This window comes from Schistocerca cancellata, chromosome 4 (assembly GCF_023864275.1).
Source record: "Schistocerca cancellata isolate TAMUIC-IGC-003103 chromosome 4, iqSchCanc2.1, whole genome shotgun sequence".
Taxonomy (NCBI): domain Eukaryota; kingdom Metazoa; phylum Arthropoda; class Insecta; order Orthoptera; family Acrididae; genus Schistocerca; species Schistocerca cancellata.
Genome location: NC_064629.1, coordinates 131,789,415 through 131,814,702, shown reverse-complemented (window position 1 = coordinate 131,814,702; position 25,288 = coordinate 131,789,415). Strand labels below are relative to the sequence as shown.

At 44.0% G+C, this 25,288-nt stretch overlaps 1 protein-coding gene across 1 annotated transcript in view; it reads right to left on the bottom strand.

The window, feature by feature from the left end:
* LOC126183923 (dystrophin, isoforms A/C/F/G/H-like) overlaps positions 1 to 25,288 on the bottom strand; it is a gene marked incomplete at its 5' end in the record, with an annotated part of 927,096 nt that overhangs the window by 130,356 nt on the left and 771,452 nt on the right. The window contains one exon of the mRNA XM_049926269.1: positions 24,691 to 24,796. Within this exon, the coding sequence (XP_049782226.1) occupies positions 24,691 to 24,796 (106 nt within the window). The remainder of the gene's footprint in view (positions 1 to 24,690; positions 24,797 to 25,288) is intronic.

Here is a 25,288-nt window from a genome sequence, read left to right as displayed (position 1 = left end):
TGGTAGTGTAACACCTACACAACGTAACAGAAAGAAACATGTGATGACAGAAGAGGGGGAAATTAATTTTTTTGCTGCTGTTGCAGTTAATCCGCACGTTAGTTCCCGCGAAATCGCACTAAAAAGTAGCGTAAGTCAGGCAAGTGCCCTACGCATTTTCCGCCGACATAGGTTCCATCCCTAAAACATCTCTCTCTATCAAGAGCTGCATGGAAACTATAATGAGAATCGTATTAACTTCTACACATGGGCATTAAGACAGGATAATCCAGATGTATCATGTCTTGTTTGGTGATGAAGTCACAGATACCAATCATGGCCAGGTAAACCACCGAAACATGCACTATTGGTCTGTTGACAATCACCGTTGGCTTCGTCAGGCAGAACGTCAGCATCCATGGAGTGTAAACTTGTGGTGTGGGATAGTAAACCATCAGCTCACAGGCCCGGTTTTCATTGGCGAAGCACTGAACGCGCACAAGTATCGCAGCCTCATAACAAAGCATCTTCTACAGATGCTAGAAGACGTTCCTCTGCAGACTAGGAGGAATCTAAGGTACCAACATGATGGGTGTCCACCCCAAATATGGCACGACGCACTACAGCATGTCTTCACGAATTGCGTCCAAGTCGTTGACTAGACGCACAAGACCCGCACCTTGGCCGGCCCTTTCCTCGGATTTCATGCCTGTAGACAATTTTTCTACTGGGAAAGCTGAAACACGCTGTCTGCAAGGACATACCAGCTACGCCACATGATAATCAACGACGTGTTACTAAAGCCTGCTCGACACCTCATCTGAAATGCTACTATGTGTGCAGCAGTCATTGCATGCCAGACTGGATGCGTGTATTGTCGCTGCCGGTGGTCATTTTGAACACAACCTGTGTTGGTCAGTTGTCTTGTTACTGGTCAGAATCGATATAACTAGTGTATGCACTTGTGTTGTTCTTTAGCGCGTGCTGCTTCAGGTATTGCACCAGTGTTGATGTGGGAACTGTCAAATTCGATATCTCGTAAACGACTCGCACTAGAATCCTGCGACTAACGCTTTAATTTATCCTACTTTAAGTTTGTTAGTTTCAGTAGGCGCTGTTCCATTTAAAAAAAGAGCATGTTAGCATAAAAAGAACGCTTTCTAAGTATCATTACAATCTCACTGTTGGCTAATAATGAGAGTTCCTGACTACTTATCCATTCTGTGAAAACCGTACATCAACAGCACTTTCCATTTCCGCAATATTTGCGACGCAAGTTTTGGGCGACGACCGAGGAATCACTCTAGTGACGATTTGCGGAATAACAGCAAGGAACTGCAATACTGAAACTCGGAGATGGTAACACTACCACATGCAGATGATTTAACCAGACTTATTCGTCCTGTGATGAAGCTACTAATGCACTAAGCATTTTTATATACGGTTTACAGGTGAATATTCATTGCACTGTAAATACTTCGTGGGAACGTTACTTGCCGCAGACGGCTTCTGGGCGGACGATCCAGAAATAAAATGACAAATCATAATTCCAATAAACAACACGGGGATGAATTACGATTGCTGACTTCGTTCTACGACCAGTCGACTTACCGTTGACGTGGTTTAACTGTAGCTCTTCCGCAGGAAATGTACGATTTCTTCCAGTTCAGGTTCCACTCTGGCATGGAACTATCCAGCGAAACGCAATACATATACAGAGCGAAACAATAAAAGGCCACATTTGTATTTGGCAAGAGGTGGATACTAATTCTTCCTTCTCCCCCGTTAAAACTGTAATACTGTCATATTTCTATTGCTCTCACTGTCGACGGGAAACAAAAATGTAGATAAAGCTTCGATATAAACTGAGAAACTAATTACAATAGCACGGTGTTGCCCGCATATGTCTTAGCATGAGGTGTAGCATTTCATATACAACGGGAAGCTGCCGATTGTTTGTCAACGCTGCGACGCGATCACGGCCTCCATCGTTCGGCAGATGCCACCAGTGAGTGAAGCGCAAAGCAGTAATTTGTGAAATAAACAAAATGCGTCCAGCCGGACACTGCGCGTGGTTGTCAATGCTGCTATGCCGGCCATTAAAACGGCCATTATACGGAATCTGGTTTCTCTCCTGTCAGTCGCCACCGACTGAAACTTGATCTCCCAAACGAAATTCTGACATTTGAGCCCATTTATTGGGATTCAAATTACGGCAGGGCACAGTACAAAAAATTCGAACGCGAATCACGCTAAATGCTGTAATAATTTTGCTCTGTGTTTCTGCGGATGAACGGCAACGCTCGCAATCAATTATCTGAAGCCGCGGACATACGTTCAAATTACCTATTATTATCGTCGAAAATTATGGTATCAAATTGCAATTTTTTGCTTCCTACGTTCACCCGGCCACACTGTTCCTAGCAATTAAAATGGATTCCTGGTTTACTAGTGTCTCTTAATACCTCCAGCTGTCAACGAGAACGTCACTCTCTAAATATGTGTATAGACCACGAATGCTACATGACTTCCTTTAATATACAGATAATCTGCAATGCAAAGAAGATTAAGGTGTAATTTCCTGTCAACAACGAGACCATAAGTGACGCACCTGTAATTCTAGCTCAGCAGGAGATGTCTAGAGGAAGCAAGCGGACGTGGATTTATCGAATGAACTATCGAGCCATTCGCCTTAATGGTTAATGGAAAGCTATAGGAAACCTAATAATTTCGCTATATTGGGGATTTTAACTGTTATCCACCGGAATTTCAGTTCAGTATTTTGATCACTGCGCCAACTCGCTTCGTACTAACCTTTGATCCGTGTGTTTTAAAAATGGTTCAAATGGCTCTGGGATCTATGGGACTTAACCTCTGAGATAACCAGTCCCCTAGAACTTAGAATTACTTAAACCTAATTAACCTAAGGACATCACACACACCCATGCCCGAGGCAGGATTCGAACCTGCGACTGTAGCGCTCGCGCGGTTCCAGACTGTAGCGCCTAGAACCGCTCGGCCACCCCGGCCGGCCGTGTGTTTAACACTTGAAAAATTATTTTTCATCCACGGCTGACTTTAGACAGTAGATGCCGAAATGCCACAGGCTAATTTCGAATAAACCTCTTGCAAGAAACTTTAACCCGCATTCATTCCTCGTCACAGACGAAAGACTCCGCACGATTAACATGTATACCTTGACGTGATGTGGCATTTTTTTCCAAATATATGAGTGGCTCGCAGACTTCTTAAGCAGTAGAACGCAGTATGTTGTCCTGGACGGCGAGTGTTCATCAGAGACAAGACTATCGTTCGGAGTGCCCCAGGGAAGTATGATAAGACTGCTATTATTTTCTGTACACATAAATGGCCTGGCGAACAGGGTGGGCAGCATTCTGTGGTTGTTTGTTGATGATGCTTTGGTATACAGGAAAGTGTCGAAGTTGCGAGGATACAAGACGACACACAAGCAAATTTCTAGTTGGTGTAATGAATGACAGCTAGTTCTAAATTCAGAATAACGTAAGTTACTGTGGATGAGGAGGTAAGACAAACCTGCAATATTCGGATACAGCATTAGTAGTGTCCTGCTTGACACAGTCTCGACGTTTAAAGTGTGGATTGTGATAGCGAAGGCAAATGGTCGACTTCGATTTATCGGGAGAATTTTTGGAAACTGTGATCCATCTGTAAAGAAAATCGCATACAGGAGGCTAGTGCGACCCATTCTTCAATACTGCTCGACTGTTTGAGATTAAAGGAAGACATCGAAACAGTTAAGAGGTGGGCAGTTAGATTTGTTACTGGTAAGTCTGAACGACACGCAAGTATTAAGGAGATGCTTCGGGAACACAAACGAAAATCCCTGGAGGGAAGGGCAAGTTCTTTTCGAGGAACGCTATTGAGAAAATTCAGAAAACCGGCATTTGAAGCTGACTGCAGAATTGTCGCCAGCATACATTTCACTTAAGGACCACGAAGATAATTAGGGCTGATACGGAGTCATACAGATAGTGTTTTTTAGCACTGCATTCTTCTCTGATGTGTTGGATGGTTTGGTTAGGCGCGCCGCAGTCACATGCTGGCGAAGACAGGAGTCCCCATTTGAAGAGTGAGTCAGCACATCTTCTATGCCCAGTTCTTAGTCGTTTCCGAGTTAACCAAATCTTGCGGGGCTGATCAAACCCAGGAACTGCCTCACAAGGGAACTTCCCCATCGCACCCCCCTCATATTTAGTTATAAGTTGGCACAGTGGATAGGCCTTGAAAAACTGAACACAGATCAATCGATAAAACAGGAAGAAGTTGTGTGGAACTATGAAAAAAAAAGCAAAGTATACAAACTGAGTAGTCCATGCGCATAATAAGCAACCTCATGGTTGTGGTACCAGGTTAAGAAGCGCCGTGGTCCCGTGGTTAGCGTGAGCAGCTGCGGATCGAGAGGTCCTAGGTTCAAGTCTTCCCTCGAGTGAAAAATTTACTTCTTTTTTTCCGCAAAGTTATGATCTGTCCGTTCGTTCATTGACGTCTCTGTTCACTGTAATAAGTTTAGTGTGTGTGTTTTGCGACCGCACCGCAAAACCGTGCGATTAGTAGGCGAAAGGACGTGCCTCTCCAATGGGAACCGATAACATTTGATAGCAAGGTCATAAGTCAACCGATTCCTCCACAGGAAAACACGTTTGATATATTCTATACGACACTGGTGACGGTATGTACGTCACATAATTGTCTGAAGATAAAAAATTAAAATTTTCACTCAAGGGAAGATTTGAACCAAGGACCTTTCGTTCTGCTGTTGCTCACGCTAACCACGAGACCACGGCGCTCCTGAAGTCACGTTGTCCTTGATGTTGCCTATCTTGCACATGGACTACTCAGTTTGTATATTTTGCTTATTTTTTTTATAGTTCCACACAACTTCTTCCTGTTTTCTCCATTGACCTGTGTTCAGTTTTTCAAGGCCTATCCACTGGGCCAACTTATAACTAAATCTGAGGAGGGTGCGATGGGGAGGTTCCCTTGTCAGTAATACAAGGCATTAGGTGGCAAGTTGTTGGAGCATTCTAGAGCCATTCTCTTCTCCAAGAGTTGATGTCAGACCTAGTGAGGCTGTCGAGAGCAAGAGGAGGACGTCTAGAACGAAGCCTCTTAATACTCAGATCAGGTATATCGGTGTGTACCGGTAGTTCAGGATTTGCTTCGATCTTGTTGTATTCCCTGACCAAGCGTGCTTCACGTCATATTTTTGGCGGTGGTATATGACTCAGGACAGGTAGCCATATGTTAGGGGTAGACCTAACGGTTCCTGAAATAATGCGCATGGTGTTGTTAAGTTTGACATCGACTTTGTTCACATCATGTGAATCACATGACTACTGTTTAGCCACAGAGTATACGAGGCTCAGCGCAGGCGTCCTCAGAGTTGTTGCCGTTGATCCCCATATGGTCCCGCAGAGTTTATGGATGAGGTTATTTCTTGTTCTCACCTTGGCAGCTGCTTTTGTAAGGTGTGATTTAAATGGCTAGGTTCTGTCTAACGTGACCCCTAGGTACCTTGGCTCCGATGTATTAGTGTAATGTGTATATCTGTATCTTTACTAGATCAACTGAAGTCCAGTAAATTGTCATAAATTTTTCTCTATAATCGACAGCTGAAATGAGTAATAACAACCCTTCCAAGTGTATTTCATCTTCCAGCTTGGCAGTGATGTAGAATTGGTGAGACAGCAGTGAAACCCTTGTCATTATTCCCAGATAGTTTTAAATCGAACAATGCGGTGCAGTAATTGAGATACTGTACTCGTGTTCTGGAAGGGCGTGGTTCGAATTTCGTTCCATCATCCAGTTCGAGGTTTTCCTACATAGCTTCTGGCTAATGTTAGCATAGTTGCACTCAGCAGACCACTGTCGATACCGCCCGCATCTTTCTTCACCCGAGTAAGTAATCTATCTCAATTAACGATCCCGTCTTCAAGGCGCCAGTTCTAACCTTCAGTCAGTCCTTGTTGTAGAGTATTTGGTTCAACGAACTTATTAAATCTCTGTTTTATCCAGGACACAAGATAGCTACCATCTGTACATTTCAAAGCAGACAGCGTGCTGGCTATCCAGTTTGTAAGATCTTGGTAGTTTACTGTACCCACGTGTACATGTGCTCGACGTGCTAAAGCAATCTAGCTCCTTTACCCCATTATTCTTTAACACAAAATATAATTATCCCCATTGCTTTATCGCATGAGCAATTACAAATAAGATGGTCATTAGAAAAAGAAGTTCTAAAATGTAGACTGCAGAGCGAAGATATAGACCAGCCACACATCAGCTACAATACATTAAGTACAGTAAACCGGGTGTACTTTGACTGCTGTGGTTACTTTAACCACTCATACACCGAAAGTTTATTGCTCTCTGCTGGATCTTAGTTGAGTGTTTAGTTTGCACTGTTTGACGGCTCCATCAATTACACTGTATAACGCCACGCAGTACCGATTTTCTTGTGCAGTAGTTGGCGAACCTGTTGCGACTCATATTTCTATACGAAAAAGTGTGTTAAAATCTAGTGTGTAGAAGCCACTTATATTATTTAACTGCAAAACCACTGGTGTTTTCAGCTATATCGTACATGTTACTCGAGCCCTTCTCAAAACCGACCATTGATTAGTTTTTTGTTCACATGTATATATCTGCCAGTATATTACGATTTCTGAGGTCACGGCATGATTTTTCGGTTTGAGGTTCCTTTAACTCAGGATTACAGATACTTATGAAGCCTAATAAAACACTCAAAAATCTTCAGATAAATCTATTTATTTCTGGGTTGTCCAAGTTTCATTGTGTTTTTGAAATACTGACCGCAAATGGAATAGTAATTGAATGGTAGTTGACAGTTGTGGTGGAAGTATAGGCCGGTCAATGTATCCCCAAAACAAAAATGGTTCAAATGGCTCTGGGATCTATGGGACGTAACCTCTGAGATCATCAGTCCCCTAGAACTTAGAACTACTTAAACCTAACTAACCTAAGGACATCACACACATCCATGCCCGAGGCACGATTCGAACCTGCGACCGTAGCGGTCGCCCGTTTCCAGACTGAAGCGCCTAGAACTGCTCGGCCACACCGGCCAGCGAGCAGTTGTTCGCCTGGCGAACGGCGTATCCAAACAAGACCATCGACCTGGTGTATCAAGACACGTGACCCAACCGACCAGTCGACACGATCCAATATCGATGATCCCGTGCCCACTGCAATCGGAATTTGCAATATCGTTGGGTCAACATGGGAACGCGTACGAGTCGTCTACTACGCAGCGCCATGTTCAGCGATGTGTTGCACGATGTGCTCCCAAACGCTTGTGCCTGCTCCAGCATTATATTCTGTTGACACATCTGCCACAGATCGCCCCTGTCCTGATTTACAGAGCGAGAAAACCTCCGACCTCTACCGTTGTGTTATTATGCGTGGACGTCCAACAGCCTGTCGCCTACTTGTCGTTTAAACGTCGTTCAAACCTTTTCCATAGATGCTCTCGATAGTGGTACCCGAACAACCGACCAGCTTCGCCGTTTCCGAGGTGCTCGTTCCCAGATTGCCTGCCTTAACAACCTGAACTCCGTGAAAGTCGCTTATGTCAGTAGATTTGCTCACTTGCAGTCCGTATCGTCACTAGAATGAGCCCCATTCGTCTCTGGTCCGCTTATATACTCGTACTTGCCTTAGCACGTCACCTGTCCGAAACGCAACCAGGCGACATTCAATCTCGCGGTGGGCAGTAGTCAAAATGTTTTTGTCCGTCAGTACATTATCACACAAATCAAGACATTGGTACAATGGCTGCAACTATGGAATCCCATTGGGATGGACATGGTTTAAATAATCATCTGGCCATCCTAATCTTAATCATAGCTTGTGGTGAATACGTTCATGGTTCCTTTTAAAAAAAACCAATCGATTCCTTTCCTCAAAAATCGGCCAAATGCGAGTAGGACTCGCGCAGTGAGGTTTCAGTACAAACTTAGTTATGAATATAGGCAATTTATCCAATCCAGGAATCGAGGATACTGACGACTTTACCGACATCGATACTGACAAGATATCGGTCCCAGGAATTCCAAGACTTTCGAGAATGTTTTAATTTGAAGTATGAGGTATGATAAGAAATGATAGAATACGCATTTTTTTCGGGTGACATAATTACAAATCGACAAGTTAGGATTTTTCCGTCTACTTTTACTGTAAAACCTCGCTTTTTGCCAAATTTCATGATTCTGCGTCAACGGGAAGCACCCTAAGGTTTTGATGAGTGAGTTTTCTAGTATATGTGACTAAAATGGCTTAATCTCTCGAGTGCATTGACTTAGAAGCTTAAAACTTTTACACTGCCAAGGGATACAGACCTTACTATGTGACATAAATTTGAAGTTGATACGTCTACTCGTTCCTGAGAAACAGTTTCTTAACAGTTGGACAGACAGACAACAAAGCGATGCTACAAGGCTTCCGTTTTTACAGGTTGAGGCATGGGAACCTAAAAATCGTCGAACTAAGGAAGTGTTCCGTCTTTATTGATCTCGGCGCCTCCTCCTTACAGCGTGTCCCTGAAAACGCTTTATTACTGTTACATTCTTAATTGACTCGTCTTGGTAGTGGAGAAAATATGCAGTGCATTAATATGGACGAACATTAAAATAACTTATTCTGTTCAGTCTTCTCAACTGATGCTGAAAGCTTCCCCACGCTTCTGCAGTCTCCACAAAAGGATGAACCGAGAAGACTGCGTGTAGCCGACAGTGCCAGACGCTTTTGTCTCCATTACAGAACTGCAAATAATTCAGAGTGTAAACTGATCTAATTACGAAGCCATAACTTTATTACTGAAGAGCAGGAAAAAGGACTTCGAACACTGAGGCAAAAAGAGAAGCACGATTCAAAGCGTGAGATATTAAAGGTGAAGAGAAGCGCAACGATGGCGCCGTAATTGGAGTAATACTACAAAGAATGAGCTGCGATAATACTCCAGTAAAGAATCTCTGTGTCCCGTGTCGTGCTCCTAGCATCAAAAGAGAAATACGGCCCCAGTCAGGGTATTAGAATTTTGCAGAGAGCATCTCACTGCTTCGACTGCAAGGCGATTTGAAACGTTTTTAGGTTCCGTGCCCCAATGAGTAAAAACGAAAAGCCTTATAGCATGAATTAAATTCTTCATTTGTGTGGTCATATTGTCCGTAGCTGCTTTACAATTCTTGAGGGCATTTTCGTTCTGTCGTTGCAACTACCAAAAATGAGTGTTTTTTTTAACCAGACGCGTTTCGCTTTACTGACGTAAATCATCATCACTGGTCTGTAATTACGTTATGTACATTTGGATTTGCTTTAAGATCGAAAAACGGTTCGTGAACAATTTTTTTTTTCTTTTTTTTTTTTTCACGGTGATTTCCGCTTGATTTCTCGCCTACATCGGAAAATGACGTCTGCTAGCACGTCGTTGATGTTGTTCTTCTTTAGAAACTGATAGTTGTAGCATAATTTTTACTTGCTCTGCAGAACTATGCATTGCTGTGTGCTGTGTAAAACATAAAAAGTAAAGTTCTGCAGAACAAGTAAAAATTAGACTACAACTATCAGTGTCCAAAGGAGAAATAAATGCTGGTAAACCTTTCGGGATGTGAGGTCGTGGTCCAAGAAACACTTCTGTGCCTGACGTTTCGTGCAGGACTGCGCTGGACATCCTCAGGAAGGTTTACCAGCAGCTATGTCACCCGGACGTGAAGCCCTTCATTCTACGATCTAAAGACTCCGTCGTTTCCGGACCAGTGTCGCTTACATAAAATTGGTACATTTACCCGTCTTCATCACGCCGAAGTGTCGCCACCTCAAAAGACTTGCACCAGGGAATCAGCTCTACCCGCCGGGAGGCCCTCGCCACACGGCATTTCATTTCATCCCTGGAAGTTTGCGGCATTATCACGGAATCACCAAGAATATTTGCAAAAACGATCTTTGTACAGCTATAATCTATCTTTAAGATTGAATAGACAGTCCACACAATATCAAATTGTCGGAGGATGGCATAGAAAGCCGGTTCACAACGAACTGGAAAGCAATTAGTTTGGAACATCAATGATGTGTATTTAAGTTTAATATTTTAACTATAACGCCTATAACTATAACTATCACGCCTACGGAATATCAGACCAGCTGTGTGGCTGGATTGAAGAGTTTTTAACAAACAGAACACAGCATGTTGTTCTCAATGGCGAAACATCTACAGACGTTAAAGTAACCTCTGGCGTGCCACAGGGGAGTGTTATGGGACCATTGCTTTTCACAATATACACTCCTGGAAATTGAAATAAGAACACCGTGAATTCATTGTCCCAGGAAGGGGAAACTTTATTGACACATTCCTGGGGTCAGATACATCACATGATCACACTGACAGAACCACAGGCACATAGACACAGGCAACAGAGCATGCACAATGTCGGCACTAGTACAGTGTATATCCACCTTTCGCAGCAATGCAGGCTGCTATTCTCCCATGGAGACGATCGTAGAGATGCTGGATGTAGTCCTGTGGAACGGCTTGCCATGCCATTTCCACCTGGCGCCTCAGTTGGACCAGCGTTCGTGCTGGACGTGCAGACCGCGTGAGACGACGCTTCATCCAGTCCCAAACATGCTCAATGGGGGACAGATCCGGAGATCTTGCTGGCCAGGGTCGTTGACTTACACCTTCTAGAGCACGTTGGGTGGCACGGGATACATGCGGACGTGCATTGTCCTATTGGAACAGCAAGTTCCCTTGCCGGTCTAAGAATGGTAGAACGATGGGTTCGATGACGGTTTGGATGTACCGTGCACTATTCAGTGTCCCCTCGACGATCACCAGTGGTGTACGGCCAGTGTAGGAGATCGCTCTCCACACCATGATGCCGGGTGTTGGCCCTGTGTGCCTCGGTCGTATGCAGTCCTGATTGTGGCGCTCACCTGCACGGCGCCAAACACGCATACGACCATCATTGGCACCAAGGCAGAAGCGACTCTCATCGCTGAAGACGACACGTCTCCATTCGTCCCTCCATTCACGCCTGTCGCGACACCACTGGAGGCGGGCTGCACGATGTTGGGGCGTGAGCGGAAGACGGCCTAACGGTGTGCGGGACCGTAGCCCAGCTTCATGGAGACGGTTGCGAATGGTCCTCGCCGATACCCCAGGAGCAACAGTGTCCCTAATTTGCTGGGAAGTGGCGGTGCGGTCCCCTACGGCACTGCGTAGGATCCTACGGTCTTGGCGTGCATCCGTGCGTCGCTGCGGTCCGGTCCCAGGTCGACGGGCACGTGCACCTTCCGCCGACCACTGGCGACAACATCGATGTACTGTGGAGACCTCACGCCCCACGTGTTGAGCAATTCGGCGGTACGTCCACCCGGCCTCCCGCATGCCCACTATACGCCCTCGCTCAAAGTCCGTCAACTGCACATACGGTTCACGTCCACGCTGTCGTGGCATGCTACCAGTGTTAAAGACTGCGATGGAGCTCCGTATGCCACGGCAAACTGGCTGACACTGACGGCGGCGGTGCACAAATGCTGCGCAGCTAGCGCCATTCGACGGCCAACACCGCGGTTCCTGGTGTGTCCGCTGTGCCGTGCGTGTGATCATTGCTTGTACAGCCCTCTCGCAGTGTCCGGAGCAAGTATGGTGGGTCTGACACACCGGTGTCAATGTGTTCTTTTTTCCATTTCCAGGAGTGTATATAAATGACCTAGTAGATATTGTCGGAAGTTCCATGCGGCTTTTCACGGATGATGCTGTAGTATACAGAGAAGTTGCAGCATTAGAAAATTGCAGCGGAATGCAGAAAGATCTGCAGTGGATAGGCACTTTGTGTAGGGAATGGCAACTGACCCTTAAAATAGACAAATGTAATGTATTGCGAATACATAGAAAGAAGGATTCTTTATTGTATGATTATATGATAGTGGAACAAACATTGGTAGCAGTTACTTCTGTAAAATATCTGGGAGTATGCGTGCGGAATGATTTGAAGTGGAATGATCATATAAAATTAAGTGTTGGTAAGGCGGGTGCCAGGTTGATATTCATTGGGAGAGTCCTTAGAAAATGTAGTGCATCAGCAAAGGAGGCGATTGACAAACCACTCGTTCGACCTATACTTGAGTATTGCTCATCAGTGTGGGATCCGTACCAGGTCGGGTTCACAGAGGAGATACAGAAGATCCAAAGAAGAGCGGCGCGTTTCGTTACACGGTTATTTAGTAAGCGTGACAGCGTTACTGAGATGTTAAGCAAACTCAAATGGCAGACTCTGCAAGAGAGGCGCTCTGCAGCGCGGTGTAGCTTGCTGTCCAGGTTTCGAGAGGGTGCGTTTCTGGATGAGGTATCGAATATATTGCTTTCCCCTACTTATACCTCCCGAGGAGACCACGAATGTAAAATTAGAAAGATTCGAGCGCGCACGGAGGCTTTCCGGCAGTCGTTCTTCCCGCGAACCATACGCGACTGGAACAGGAAAGGGAGGTAATGACAGTGGCAAGTAAAGTGCCCTCCGCCACACACCGTTGGGTGGCTTGCGGAGTATAAATGTAGATGTAGATGTAGATGTAGAACGGGAACAAGAGGCGGATTTTAGAATCTGAACTTCCTGCCACGATGCTTCACGTCTCGACGCAAATCATAATTGTTAGTCTGGAGTAAATTGTCAGTGATACGTCTCTCCTGTTAATAAAAGGTGCCAAGTGAAATGTAGACAACACATGCGATGCATCGATAACGTCTATTCCTGAGATCCAGTGGCCACTAATTTCGAAATCTGTGCAGAAGATGGCAGAGGAGGCGCCATGTGTTGGCCGTTGTTTTTACAGCTGAAGGAGGCTTGTTGGCTGCGCTCAAAGGCGTGCAGAGCGAGTGGGTGGCGTAACAGCGCACTCTACACCGCTCCTCCGGCCGCGCGGCTTAACGATGGCCACTTTTCCGCCCCACGAGCCGTGGCGCGTGTTAATTTATATTAACTCCACACCGCGCACGTACGCCGCCAGGGAGCAAAATGACCGCCGTGCCGACGAGCCGCCTCACATCCTGCTGGCCGGAGACTCACTTTATTAAACGCGCGATGTAATTACTAAATGGAGCATAGAACGAAATTTACGGAAGTGACGGGGGTAAACCGACGCCACCTTGCATAAGCTATTCTTTAATACTTTACATAAAATTGTATCTGAAAGCGGTAAATAAACGCATCAAAAAAGTTTTGCAGCACCTCGGTTCCGTAGCGATCAGCTGGTACGGTATGAATTTTGAGACGGAAGTAACATGGATTTATGAATGCACGTTACAGAGACGGCCATCTTCAAATCTGATATTTACTTGCAGTAAGGACCATTACATAATATATCTTAGCTGGCCGCGGTGGTCTAGCGGTTCTGGCGCTGCAGTCCGGAACCGCGGGACTGCTACGGTCGCAGGTTCGAATCCTGCCTCGGGCATGGGTGTGTGTGATGTCCTTAGGTTAGTTAGGTTTAAGCAGTTCTAAGTTCTAGGGGACTTATGACCTAAGATGTTGAGTCCCATAGTGCTCAGAGCCATTTGAACCATTTAATATATCTTATAACACAGTGCAATGAGTAGAGTAAAACTGACATTCAAATCATATATTATTGTGTCTCATACTGAATAATGCTTTGAAACGTAAGTACAGTTTCTTTTATTAACGAACCATCCGTTCACACAGACAACACTAGACCTAGTTAGGCAAAGCTGTGCTACGACTTTGCGGTCACTGAGGGTGCAACAATCTGAAATGAAAACAGCTGACACGAAGTGGTCTGAATGGTACCGATTTTTAACGACCACTACATGGGGGCCAGCTGCCAACTTATCGCGCCTTTACCACAACTAGTCTACTGCAGCTTGAAACATACCAATTTGTATAGTTTACCACTTAATAATACGATTGGTACACATGCGGCCCGCGGTGTCGTCCCCCAATATTAATACTGGCTCTTGAGCAAACAGCTTTGACGACCACTAGTCTAAGGCGTTCAGCCTGCCCGGGTTGCCGCCAAACGGGTTGAAGGTATATGCGACACACATCGGTGAAGAGAACGTGACGCCAATCCTGGGCGGTCCATTCGGCATGTTGTTGGGCCCATCTGTACCGCGCTGCATGATGTCGTGGTTGCAAAGATGGACCTCGCCATGGACGTCGGGAGTGAAGCTGGGCATCATGCAGCCTATTGCGCACAGTTTGAGCCGTAACACGACGTTCTGTGGCTACACGAAAAGCATTGTTTAACATTATGGCGTTGCTGTCAGGGTTCCTTCGAGCCATAATCCGTAGGTAGCGGTCATCCACTGCAGTTGTAACCCTTGGGCGGCCTGAGCGAGTCATGTCATCGACAGTTCCTGTCTCTCTGCGTCTTCTCAACGGCCGAACAACATCGCTTTGGTTTACTCCGAGACGCCTGGACACTTCTTCCCTTGCTGAGAGCCCTTCCTGGCACAAAGTAACAATGCGGACGCGATCGAGCCGCGGTACTGACCGTCTAGGTATGGTTGAATTACAGAGAACACGAGCGGTGAACCTCTTTCCTGGCGGAATGACTGGAACTGAACGGCTGTCGGACCCCCTCCGTCTAATACGCGCTGCTCATGCATGGATGTTTACATCTTTCGACGGGTTTAGTGACATTTCTGAACAGTCAAAGGGACTGCGTCTGTGATACAATATCCACAGACAACGTATATCTTTAGGAGTTTTGAGAACCGGGGCAAAGCAAAACTTTTTTTGATGTGTGTAATTTTCAGGATTGAGATTTCTGAAAATCTGCACGTCTATGTGGCTCAAATTATCAAAGTGCCAAAGAGATAAATGGTGGTCACTTTCAATATCTGCTATAGTCATGTTAGTGCTCTATTTCCTTCCCCTGCTGTGTTTCTTTGTACCCTGGAACTCTGTTCTCCAGGTTACTTATATTTGCCCCACTCTGTATAATAACTTTTGTCTTACCATAATAATCTGAATACTACCATGCTTGGTGGACGTAAACGTCAGGATGGATTAAGTTACGTACATAGTTGGTATGTACGCTCATACTGTGACATATACTCAGTGCTTTAGCTCGATGAGAACGGCGTTTCGGGAAGTATGTATCCCAAACCGCATCTATATAAATTTTGTTGCAATCAACAACCTCAAAATTCGTTGAGTACAAGGACACGTCTGTTTTCCCACGCTACAGTCTACAGCTACACTAGAGCGACACTTGTGGCGCAAGTCTTAACACAATTTTCATTGGCGGGTGGAAACGGAATTAGTACTTGCATTTCCGAAGTGGCCCATGTTCTGATTAAAAAATGAGTAACACTACTTTTATATCGTGTTCTTATTATGCTATCACGAATTTTGTGAATTGGCTGCAGATAAGACCAACGACAGAAGAGACAGCTGAAACTATAAGCAAAAAGCAGTGCGTTGATAACTCAGTGTTCAACGTGTCTGAATAGTGACGATGTAGGTGAAGCAGATGTGGTGACTTGTGAAGCTTCAGATTTTCCCGGTTGTTGGAACGAAGAACAGAGCAAGTATTTCACTTACGAAAATTCGTGGCTTGAAGTGAAAAACGGATTTATAGGATATTGGTTTCGCCGTGAAATCAGTGCACTTGGTATGGGAACATAAACGACGGAAAGGTAGAGGAGTGGATGGAACGTAAATTTAACACCAATGGTGACAACAAAGTGAAGTAACAATATAGCTAGACTATATGAATGCTAAGCATTTAAAAGCTACAGTATAATGGAAACCACATCGTTAAAGGTGAGCATGCCGGTATTCCAGTTGCTATGGGTTTATTTATCGACTGTCATTTTTTTGTCTGTAGTTTGCTATTTGAGTTTACATACTGTCATTTTCTCATTTCGAGACAGTGGGTGGAGCTGTGGACGCTAGAAAATGGAGAGCCATATTCTCAAAATGGTTCAAATGGCTCTGAGCACTATGGGACTTAACTTCCATGGTCATCAGTCCCCTAGAATTTAGAACTACTTAAACCTAACTAACCTAAGGACAGCACACAACACCCAGCCATCACGAGGCAGAGAAAATCCCTGACCCCGCCGGGAATCAAACCCGGGAACCCGGGCGTGGGAAGCGAGAACGCTACCCGCACGACCACGAGATGCGGGCGCCATATTCTCCTGTCTGAGTTCAACAAAAGGGTAACAGTAGCGGAGGCAGCAGAAACATTTGCGCCGTGTATGGGATAATACTAGTAAACAGAGCATGGCAAGAAAATGGTTTTCTAGTTTTAAAGACGATCGTTTATACATTAATGACTCTCTACGTTCAGGAAGACTGTTGGGGTTTCATGAAGATCGTTTAAACACATTAATACACAATGATCCAAAATGGTTCAAATGGCTCTGAGCACTATGGGACTTAACATCTATGGTCATCAGTCCCCTAGAACTTAGAACTACTTAAACCTAACTAACCTAAGGACAGCACACAACACCCAGCCATCACGAGGCAGAGAAAATCCCTGACCCCGCCGGGAAACAATGATCCACATCAGTGTACTCGAGAACTGATAAATGTGATGGAACTGTGATCATTCTAACATCGTGCAACATTTTCATGCAATTTAAAACGTCCAAAAATAGGGTGTACGGGTATCGCATGCTCTAAGCCAAAATCACACAGATCAACGTGTGGTTAGATATGTATCTCTGCTTGCTCGTCAGCAATGGGCTCGTGAACAACACCAACCATTCCTGTTCTGTATCGTTACTGTTGACGGGAAATAATGACTTTATGCTAACATAAGGAATAGAAAGAAATGGTTGAGTACAAACAAAGTAGAAACTACCCCGCAGAAAGACCTGCACACATCCACAGAAAGTAATGTTATGCATCTGGTGGATCAGCGACGGTGTGGTGCACTACCAACTGCTTCCCCGAGGTGTTACCATCACTACTGCATTTATCGTCAATATCTGAGACGTATTCCATACGCAGTTCAAAAATAACGAACAGGAAGACTGCGTGAAGTGATGCTACTGCACGATAATACCCGCCTGCATTCTGTAAGACTGACAAAAAGCTTCGATTCTCTTCTTTTCTGAGTTTCGATGTTTCACTGCCATGGAATTCTGTGCTCCAAACATACATCCTCAGAAATTTCTGCCTCAAATTAAGGTCTGTGTCGGGAAGTCATTCCCCACCCACCTTATTCACCTGATGTTGTGCCCTCAGATTTTCACCTTTTCCGCTCTTTATGGAACAAATTCAACGAATTTCCTTCCCGGGTGAAAATGCGCTCCAAAAGCGGCTCGACAAGTTCTTCGCCTCAAAACCAAGTGATTTCTACAGTCAGGGAATCGAAAAATTACCCCAGCGTTGGTAGACTGTTGTAAACAGTGAAAGAGAATATATTATTGGTGACTAAAGTGTCTTATGTTTATCTGTAGCGTATATTAACACTATAGAAAAAAGCTAGGAATTTATGCACCAACCCAATAGCACACACCAGATTCCAAGAACAGTACGGTGAATTAACTGATATATATCTGGCAACATATCTTAAAAATAAGTAAATACACCATCAGAGATGCAGAGAAACGTCTTGCAGTAAAGAACAAACTAATATAAAGCAGCTGTGTCTGTTACTGCAGCCACTCATACATCTGGAAACTTGTGTGACACAGAACAGTGAAATATTAAGTTTTGTAACTAAATCGGAAAAAGTAGCTAAAACTATGTTTGTGATGTGCAGCTAGTGCATAAAACAGATATGATAATGTGTTCTCAAAACGTTCCGATCTGGTAGGTACTGCTAATTCAACTGTTAACACTTTTGTATTGAGATGTATGTATTCAAAACGCCTCTAGATTGGAGCTAAATCATTAGATAAACATACATTCTTTACGAAAATAAAATACGGTACTTCACTATTCTCAGGTCTTTTCATAATGAAAACTGCTGCAGAGAATGGGAGATTTACTCGAATAGCACACGTCTGATTACGATGTCGACAGCAAGGACGAAATACCAGGAATGTGAATTCGAGGCTGTCACAAAAGACTAGACGTTAATTCGGATGCTCTGCTGGGAGGTGAGCGTGAATGCGTGTCACTGTAGCACTCGCCCTGCCTTGTTCCCAGTCGGTGCACTGCGCTTAATATAAGCGCGGAGAGACCGCAGAAACACAAACACTGTCTCACTCGGCTTTCTGAAGCGAGAAAATTTGATTAAGTCATGGCCCTTTGTGCTATAATCCATTTACGGTTCTCTCTCAATTTCTCGGAATCGACAGAAGCATGTGTCGAACCATTAAGCAATCTGCCAGCGCACAATTATTGTATACGTTATTAAAGGCGTAAAATCTTACGTTTGTAGTACATGATGTTTTAGTCCACATATTTTCGAGAGATTTCACCTCAAACATGTCAACAGAAAAAAAAGCTATTTTGACAAGAAGAGTATTGCGCCGAAATAAGATATGCCCTGCGCGAACGGCAAAGAAAGATTCCGATGGCTTTGTTGAACTTGGCGCTCACGGAAACAACTTCAGCCAAGAAGAGCGCGCCAGCCGGAATGTTGAAATGCCCGCCGCCGTGGAGTGTGTCGCCCAGCCTTCTGAAGTTTCCACGGACGGACGGTGTCACGTCCATACTGCGCCTCGTAAATTAAGAAACAAAGATGAAAAAGTTGCGCACAGCTGAAAAGATCTAAGAAAAAGTAAAGTAGTGCCAGCAGACTCTTGCAAAAGTTCCGAACGCCTGTGATGTAATAGATGACACACTGATGGCGCATTTTACATGTCTGGTTTACTGAACATTTGCGTCGGAGAGCTTGTACGTTTCCGGCAAAACGTTATACGACACGCGATTTTAATCTGCGAGGGACGTTCAATCAGAATTCACTCCATCTTTCTGGAAATTACACACAGACAAAGGTTAATCTGATTATCGTACTGAACACTGGACAGCTTCCGAAACCGTAATTCAATCGCTGATATGCGGTAGTGCTTAAGACAACCGACTGTTATTCCAGACGCCGAGCAAGGTGCGGCAGTGGTAAGACACTCGACTCGTACTTAGAAGGATAGTGGTTCAAATCGCCTTCCGGCCATCCAGAATTTAGGTTTTCATGGATTCTCTATATCATTTCCAGTGATTTCTGAACGCATGCAGAAATTTACACAGCTTGACACGAAGATTTGTTTCAAATAAAGCATTTCTAATGTTAGCCCACACTGCATTGTAATGTAGTTGCGTGACTTCTTGATTACGGAATAGTTTTCTTCATACAGCATTCGTACTGAGTGTGTTTGGTTAAATAGATAACCTGGAACACTATGATAACTTCCATTCATGAACCAAGATATTAACTAGATTAGAGGAACGGGGAAGAAACAGAAAGGGGTAGGTGGGAAAACGCGACTCCCCGGCGCAAAGGGCGTGGCGGTATTGCCATAGCGAAAGTTGAAAATGAGTGCTGGACCAAGACTCGAACCCGGATGGGCCGACAGAACAAACAACACCCAGTTACATTAAAATGTTAAGACAAACAAGTAAATAGCGTGTTAGTCGACCTCTCGAGCGCAAAACAGCAGTGACAAGTCCTCGGAATATTTCGGAGGCATGTTACACCAAATACTTATGCACAGGTCACGCAGTTCGCGTAAATCAGGGACCGAGCGTACCATACGTGTGCCATTGGATTCAGATCAGGCGAATTTTGTGACCAAGATTTCAAAGTCCGCTCTTTATGAAGTTCTTCTGACCACTGTAGCACAATTCTAGCTTTGTGACACGCGAAGTTATCTTGTTGGTCCGCTATAATGTTCACGTAGTCCACGCTGCCACGGTACCTTCGATTACAACCACATGTCGCATGGAAAACGAGATAAATGTCCCCCACAGCAGAATGCTGCCCTACCCACCTGCATCACTGGCGAAGACCGTACTAGGTGACGCCGTATCTGGACACGACCGCTGCTCTGCTGCATAGCCCCATATTCAACAGTGTGCTCCGGAACATTTTCCCGCACCAGTAATGTAATCTGTCGTCATGTATTCGACAAATGGCCGCCTATTCTGCTTTGCAGAGCGGGTAAGCCTCCGAACTCCACGTTCTCTGGTGAGGAGTGAACATTCAACTCTTCGTCGCTTCCTCGTGGTTTCTTTGTCCAGTTGCTTTTTACAGACGCTCACGAATTTCCCAGCTACGTTTTTTCATCTCTTTAGGAAGAATATAGCACATTTTGAGCGGTGATTTGTTGCTGTAGACGAGTGACTCCACCACTTCACGTCAGAGATCAAGCAGCAACCAAAGCAGTTTTTGACAACCGAGACGCACCCACCAAAAATTGGCGAAGTCAAACTTAGCTGCAGAAGGATAATTGACACTGTTTTGTAGGATTGTAGGAGGGACAATATGTTCTTCTCAACGATTATATCGAAAATGTCAGGATAATAAATTACGAATACTACATACGTCTTCTGCCTTAATCCGAAAGAAAGAGAAAAAATAGGTCAGCCCTTGAAAACAACATCAGTACAGTTCACGTGCCAAGAAGTGTGCTTTCACAATGGAACAATCAACTCATACCGGATATTTTTCTGTCATCAGTCTTCTGATCGGTTTGATGCGGCCCGCCACGAATTCCTCTGCTGTGCAAACCTCATCATTTCGGAGTAGCACTTACAATCTACGTCCTCAGTTATTTGCGAGATATATTCCAATCTCTACGTTCCTCTGTAGATTTTGCCCTCGAAAGCTCCCTCTAGTACAATGGAAGTTATTTCCTGATGTCTTAACAGATATGTTACCATCCTATCCCTTCTGCTTGTCAGTGTTTTCCATATATTCCTTTTTTCGCCGATTCTCTGGAGAACCTCCTCATTCGTTACCTTATCAGTCCATCTAATTTTCAAAATTCTTCTGTAGAACCATATTTCATATGCTTCGATTCTCTTCTTTCCCAATTTTCCCACAGTCCATGTTTCACTACCATACAATGCTCTCCTTCAAACGTACATTCTCAGAAATTTCTTCCCCAAATTAAGACCTATGTTTGATTCCAGTAAACTTTTCTTAGCCAGGAACGCCGTTTTTGCCAGTGCTAGTCAGCTTTTTATGTCCATATTGCTCCGACTGTCATGAATTATTTTGCTACCTAGGTAGTAGAATTTCTTAACTTCATTACTTCATGATTAACAACCCCGATGTTAAATTTCCCCCAGTTCTCATTTCTGCTCTCTCTCTCACTACTTTCGTCTTCCTTCAAATTACTCTTAGTCCATATTCTGTATTCATTACGCTGTTCGTTCCATTCAACACATGCTGTAATTCTTCTTCACATTTACTGAGGACAGCCATGTCATCAGCGAATCTTATCACTCATGAACCTTCCTTTTATTTCCGTCATTTCTTCTTCGAAGTATAGATTAAACAGTAGGGACGAAATAATAAATCATTGTATTACACCCTTTTTAATCCGAGCACTTCGCTCTTGGTCTTCCACTCTAATTGTTCCCTCTTGGCGCTTGTACATATTGTACATTACCCGTATTTCCCTATAACCTACCCCATTTTTTCTCAGAATTTAGAACATCTTGCACATTTTACACTGTCGAATGCTTTTCCAGATCGACAAATACAATGAACGTGTCTGGATTTTTCTTTAGTGCTGCTTCCATTATCAACCGCAACGTCAGGATTGCCTCTTTGGTGCCTTTACCTTTCCTAAAGCCAAACTGATCGTTATCTAACACATCCTCAGTTTTCTTTTCCGCTGATTGTGTGGTAATTCTCACACTTGTCAGTTCTTGCAGAATTCGGAATTGTGTAGATGACGTTTTTCCAAAAGTCGGATGGTATATCGCCAGACTCAATACATTCTACACACCAACGTGAATAGTTGTTTGGTTGCTACTTCCCCCAATGATTTAAGAAATTCTGATGGAATGTTGTACATTCCTTCTGCCTTTCTTGACTTTTAAGTCTTCCAAAGCTCTTTTAAATTCCAATTCTAATACTGGATCTCCTCTCTCTTTTACATCGACTCCCGTTTTTTCTTCTATCACCTCATGAGACAAGTCCTCCCTCATAGAGGCTTTCAATGTACTCTTCCACGTATCCGCTCTCAACCTTTGTATTTAACAGTGCAATTCCCACTGCACTCTTAATGTTATCACCCTTGCTTTTAATTTCACCGAAGGCTGTTTTGACTTTTCTATATGCTGACCCAGTCCTTCCGACAGTCATATCTTTTTCGATTTCTTCACATTTTTCATGCAATCATTTCACCTTAGCTTCCCCGCACTTCCCATTTTTTCGTTTCTAAGTGATTTGTACTTCTGTATTCCTGAATCTCCCTGAACATTTTTGTACTTCCTTCTTTCATCGATTAACTGGCGTATTTCTTCTGTTACCCACGGTTCCTTCTCACTTCTCTTCTTTGTACCGGTTTTCCTTTGCAACTTCCATGATTGCCTTTAATGAGATGTCCATTCTTCTTCAGCTGAACTGCTCGCTGAGCTATTCCTTATCGCAGTATCAATAACGGGCGAAAATTCCTTCAGTAGAACTTCCGTATCCCACTTCTTTGCGCACTGATTCCTCCTAACTAGCCTCCTAAACTTCATCACTACTAAATTGTGATCTGCTCCTGGGTACGCCTAACAATCCAGTATCTGATTTTGGAATCTCTGCCTGACCATGATGTTATCTAACTGAACTCTTCCCGTATCTGCTGGCCTTCTCCAAGTATACCTCCTCCTTTTATGATTATTGAACAGAGTATTCGCTATTAATAGCTAAAATTTATTGCAGAACTCAATTAATCTTTCTCCTCTCTTATTCCTACTACTAAGCCCATATTCTCTAGCAATTCTTTCTTCTCTCCTTCCCCTACAACCACATTCCATCCCCCCATGACTATTAGAGTTTCATCTCCCTTTACTTACCGAATTATCCGTTCAGTATCCTCATATATTTTCTCTCTCTCTTCATCTTCGGAATGCGACGTCGGCACGTATACCTGAACTATCGTGGTTGGTGTTAGTTTGCTGTCGATTGTGACGAGAATAAAGCTGTCAGTGTACTGTTATCTGCTCTACCCTCCTATTCATACCTGATCCACTTTCCGTTATATCATTTTCTGCGGTTGTTGATACACCCTATACTCAGTTGACCAGTAATCCTTGTCTTCTTTCAATTTCACTTCACTGACCCCCACTATGTATAGATTGAGCCTTGGCACTTCCCTTTTCAAACGTTTAGTTTCCCTACCACTTTCAGACATATGGAATTCTATCCCCAACTCGTAGAACTTTATCCTTCCGTTGATTACTCAGTCTTTCTTCTCAGGGTCACCTCCTCCTTGACAGTCCCCTCCCGGATATCCGAATGATGGACTTGTCCGGAATCTTTTGCCAATGGCGAGATCATCGTGACACTTTTTCAATTACAGGCCACATGTCCTGTGGGCCTTTAATGCAATGGTGTCCATTTCCTTTCGCATCCTCATGCCGTTGATCACTGCCGATACTTCCGCCTTTAGGGGCAGTTTCCCACACGACGGGCAACAGACTGCCCAGAGCCTGTGCCCGCTCCTCTGCCCACTTGGACAAGGCCGCTGGCTGAATGAGTGTAACTTCGTATGCCGGAAGTCTTCGGCCGTCATTGTTGACACTTTTGATTCAAAATTTAAGCAATGGCGGGTTTCGAACCCAGGACCGAGGCCGTTCTGATTAGTACTCAAATATGTTACCCCCTTTTTTGCCCTGATCTCATTTTGTTCTTTAATGTTCGTTGGATTTGTCAGGGGTGGGGGGGAGGGGGGACGTCTCGTGAAACTTGTTCAAGTTCATCGTTGATCCCTTCACTCAGATTTTATTACAGAGGACAGCTAACCGTCTGACCAAACACGCTGAGCAACCGTGCCGGCAAACCCCTAGATCATGGGGGGAAACATACGTAAAGAAAATAATAAAACTCTTGCAGATAATACACTACGAAAATAAAGCTAAATCCGGTGCCAACATTCCAGTGCTGAACAGTTCTGAAAGCTTAACTGTTTTTTTACGGGAGGGAAACCCGTGATGCTACAGCAGTTAAACTGTACTTTATGTGACAGAGAAATTAGTTCCGATCTCGCTCCGCAAATGTAGCACCGTCTAGTATCTTTCAAAAGCTTATATTTCGTCAATAATATCCCGTGTCTTCTAATATTTTTAAGTAGGCGTGTATCGTCCCAACGCGCAAAGAGCAATAAAATGAAGATTTTGCCTTAACGTCATTTCAACGGCGTAGAACAGAAACGCTACGTTCACACACAGTATTATGAGTACTTTAAAAAATGTAAATTTGCATTAGTAGGTGTAAATATATCAAATACATTGCAGCGTACTGCGCTTTAAAATATGCTGTACCTGTTCCTCTGTGAGTGAAAATGATAGCACTGTCCGAAAGCAACAAGATCAACTTACTGTATTGATGTACCTATATTAAGTAAGACTTGGATGACAATAAACATTTCCAACTTCAAAAATGTGTGAATGATACTTTGCGAAAAATGAAAGAATAGGTAGATTTTGAAGTTATTAAAAAGACATGAAGGAAGCAACGTGGTTATACCCCTTCCCGCCAGACACAATACAAATTGCGACATACCTTTGCCGTGCAACTGTTGACGGTTGGAATCGGCTTTGAGGTTTTCTGCCGTGTGAACCAGCTCGTCGAGCTGGGGCTTCTTCTGCTCCAGCTCACGCAGGACATTCTGCAAAAAACAAATACCAATAGTAGTGTCACGTTATTCTTTTTAACAAAGTTTTGTGACAGTATTAACTATGTTGATGGTGGTGGTGGTGGTGGTGGTGGTGATAATCTTGAGCAAACAATTGCATAGTTTCACAAAATTTCTTTTTTATGTCCGCCATGGCCGGTTCTGAGCATCTATGCTAAGCTTCAGACAGCAACATTCATGTGTTATCTATACTACTATATAAGGAGAAGTGATTGTTTAACGTTGTTACCAAAAATCTCGAAAGGTTGTTAACAGATTTGCTTCAAATTTATACACGACACTCTAATAAAGATTCAAACAGAAATATGACATAAATTTTTTTAACAACATATATATATATATATATATATGTGTGTGTGTGTGTGTGTGTGTGTGTGTGTGAGAGAGAGAGAGAGAGAGAGAGAGAGAGAGAGAGAGAGAGAATTCCTAAGGGACCAACCTGCCGAGGTCATCGGTCCCTAGACT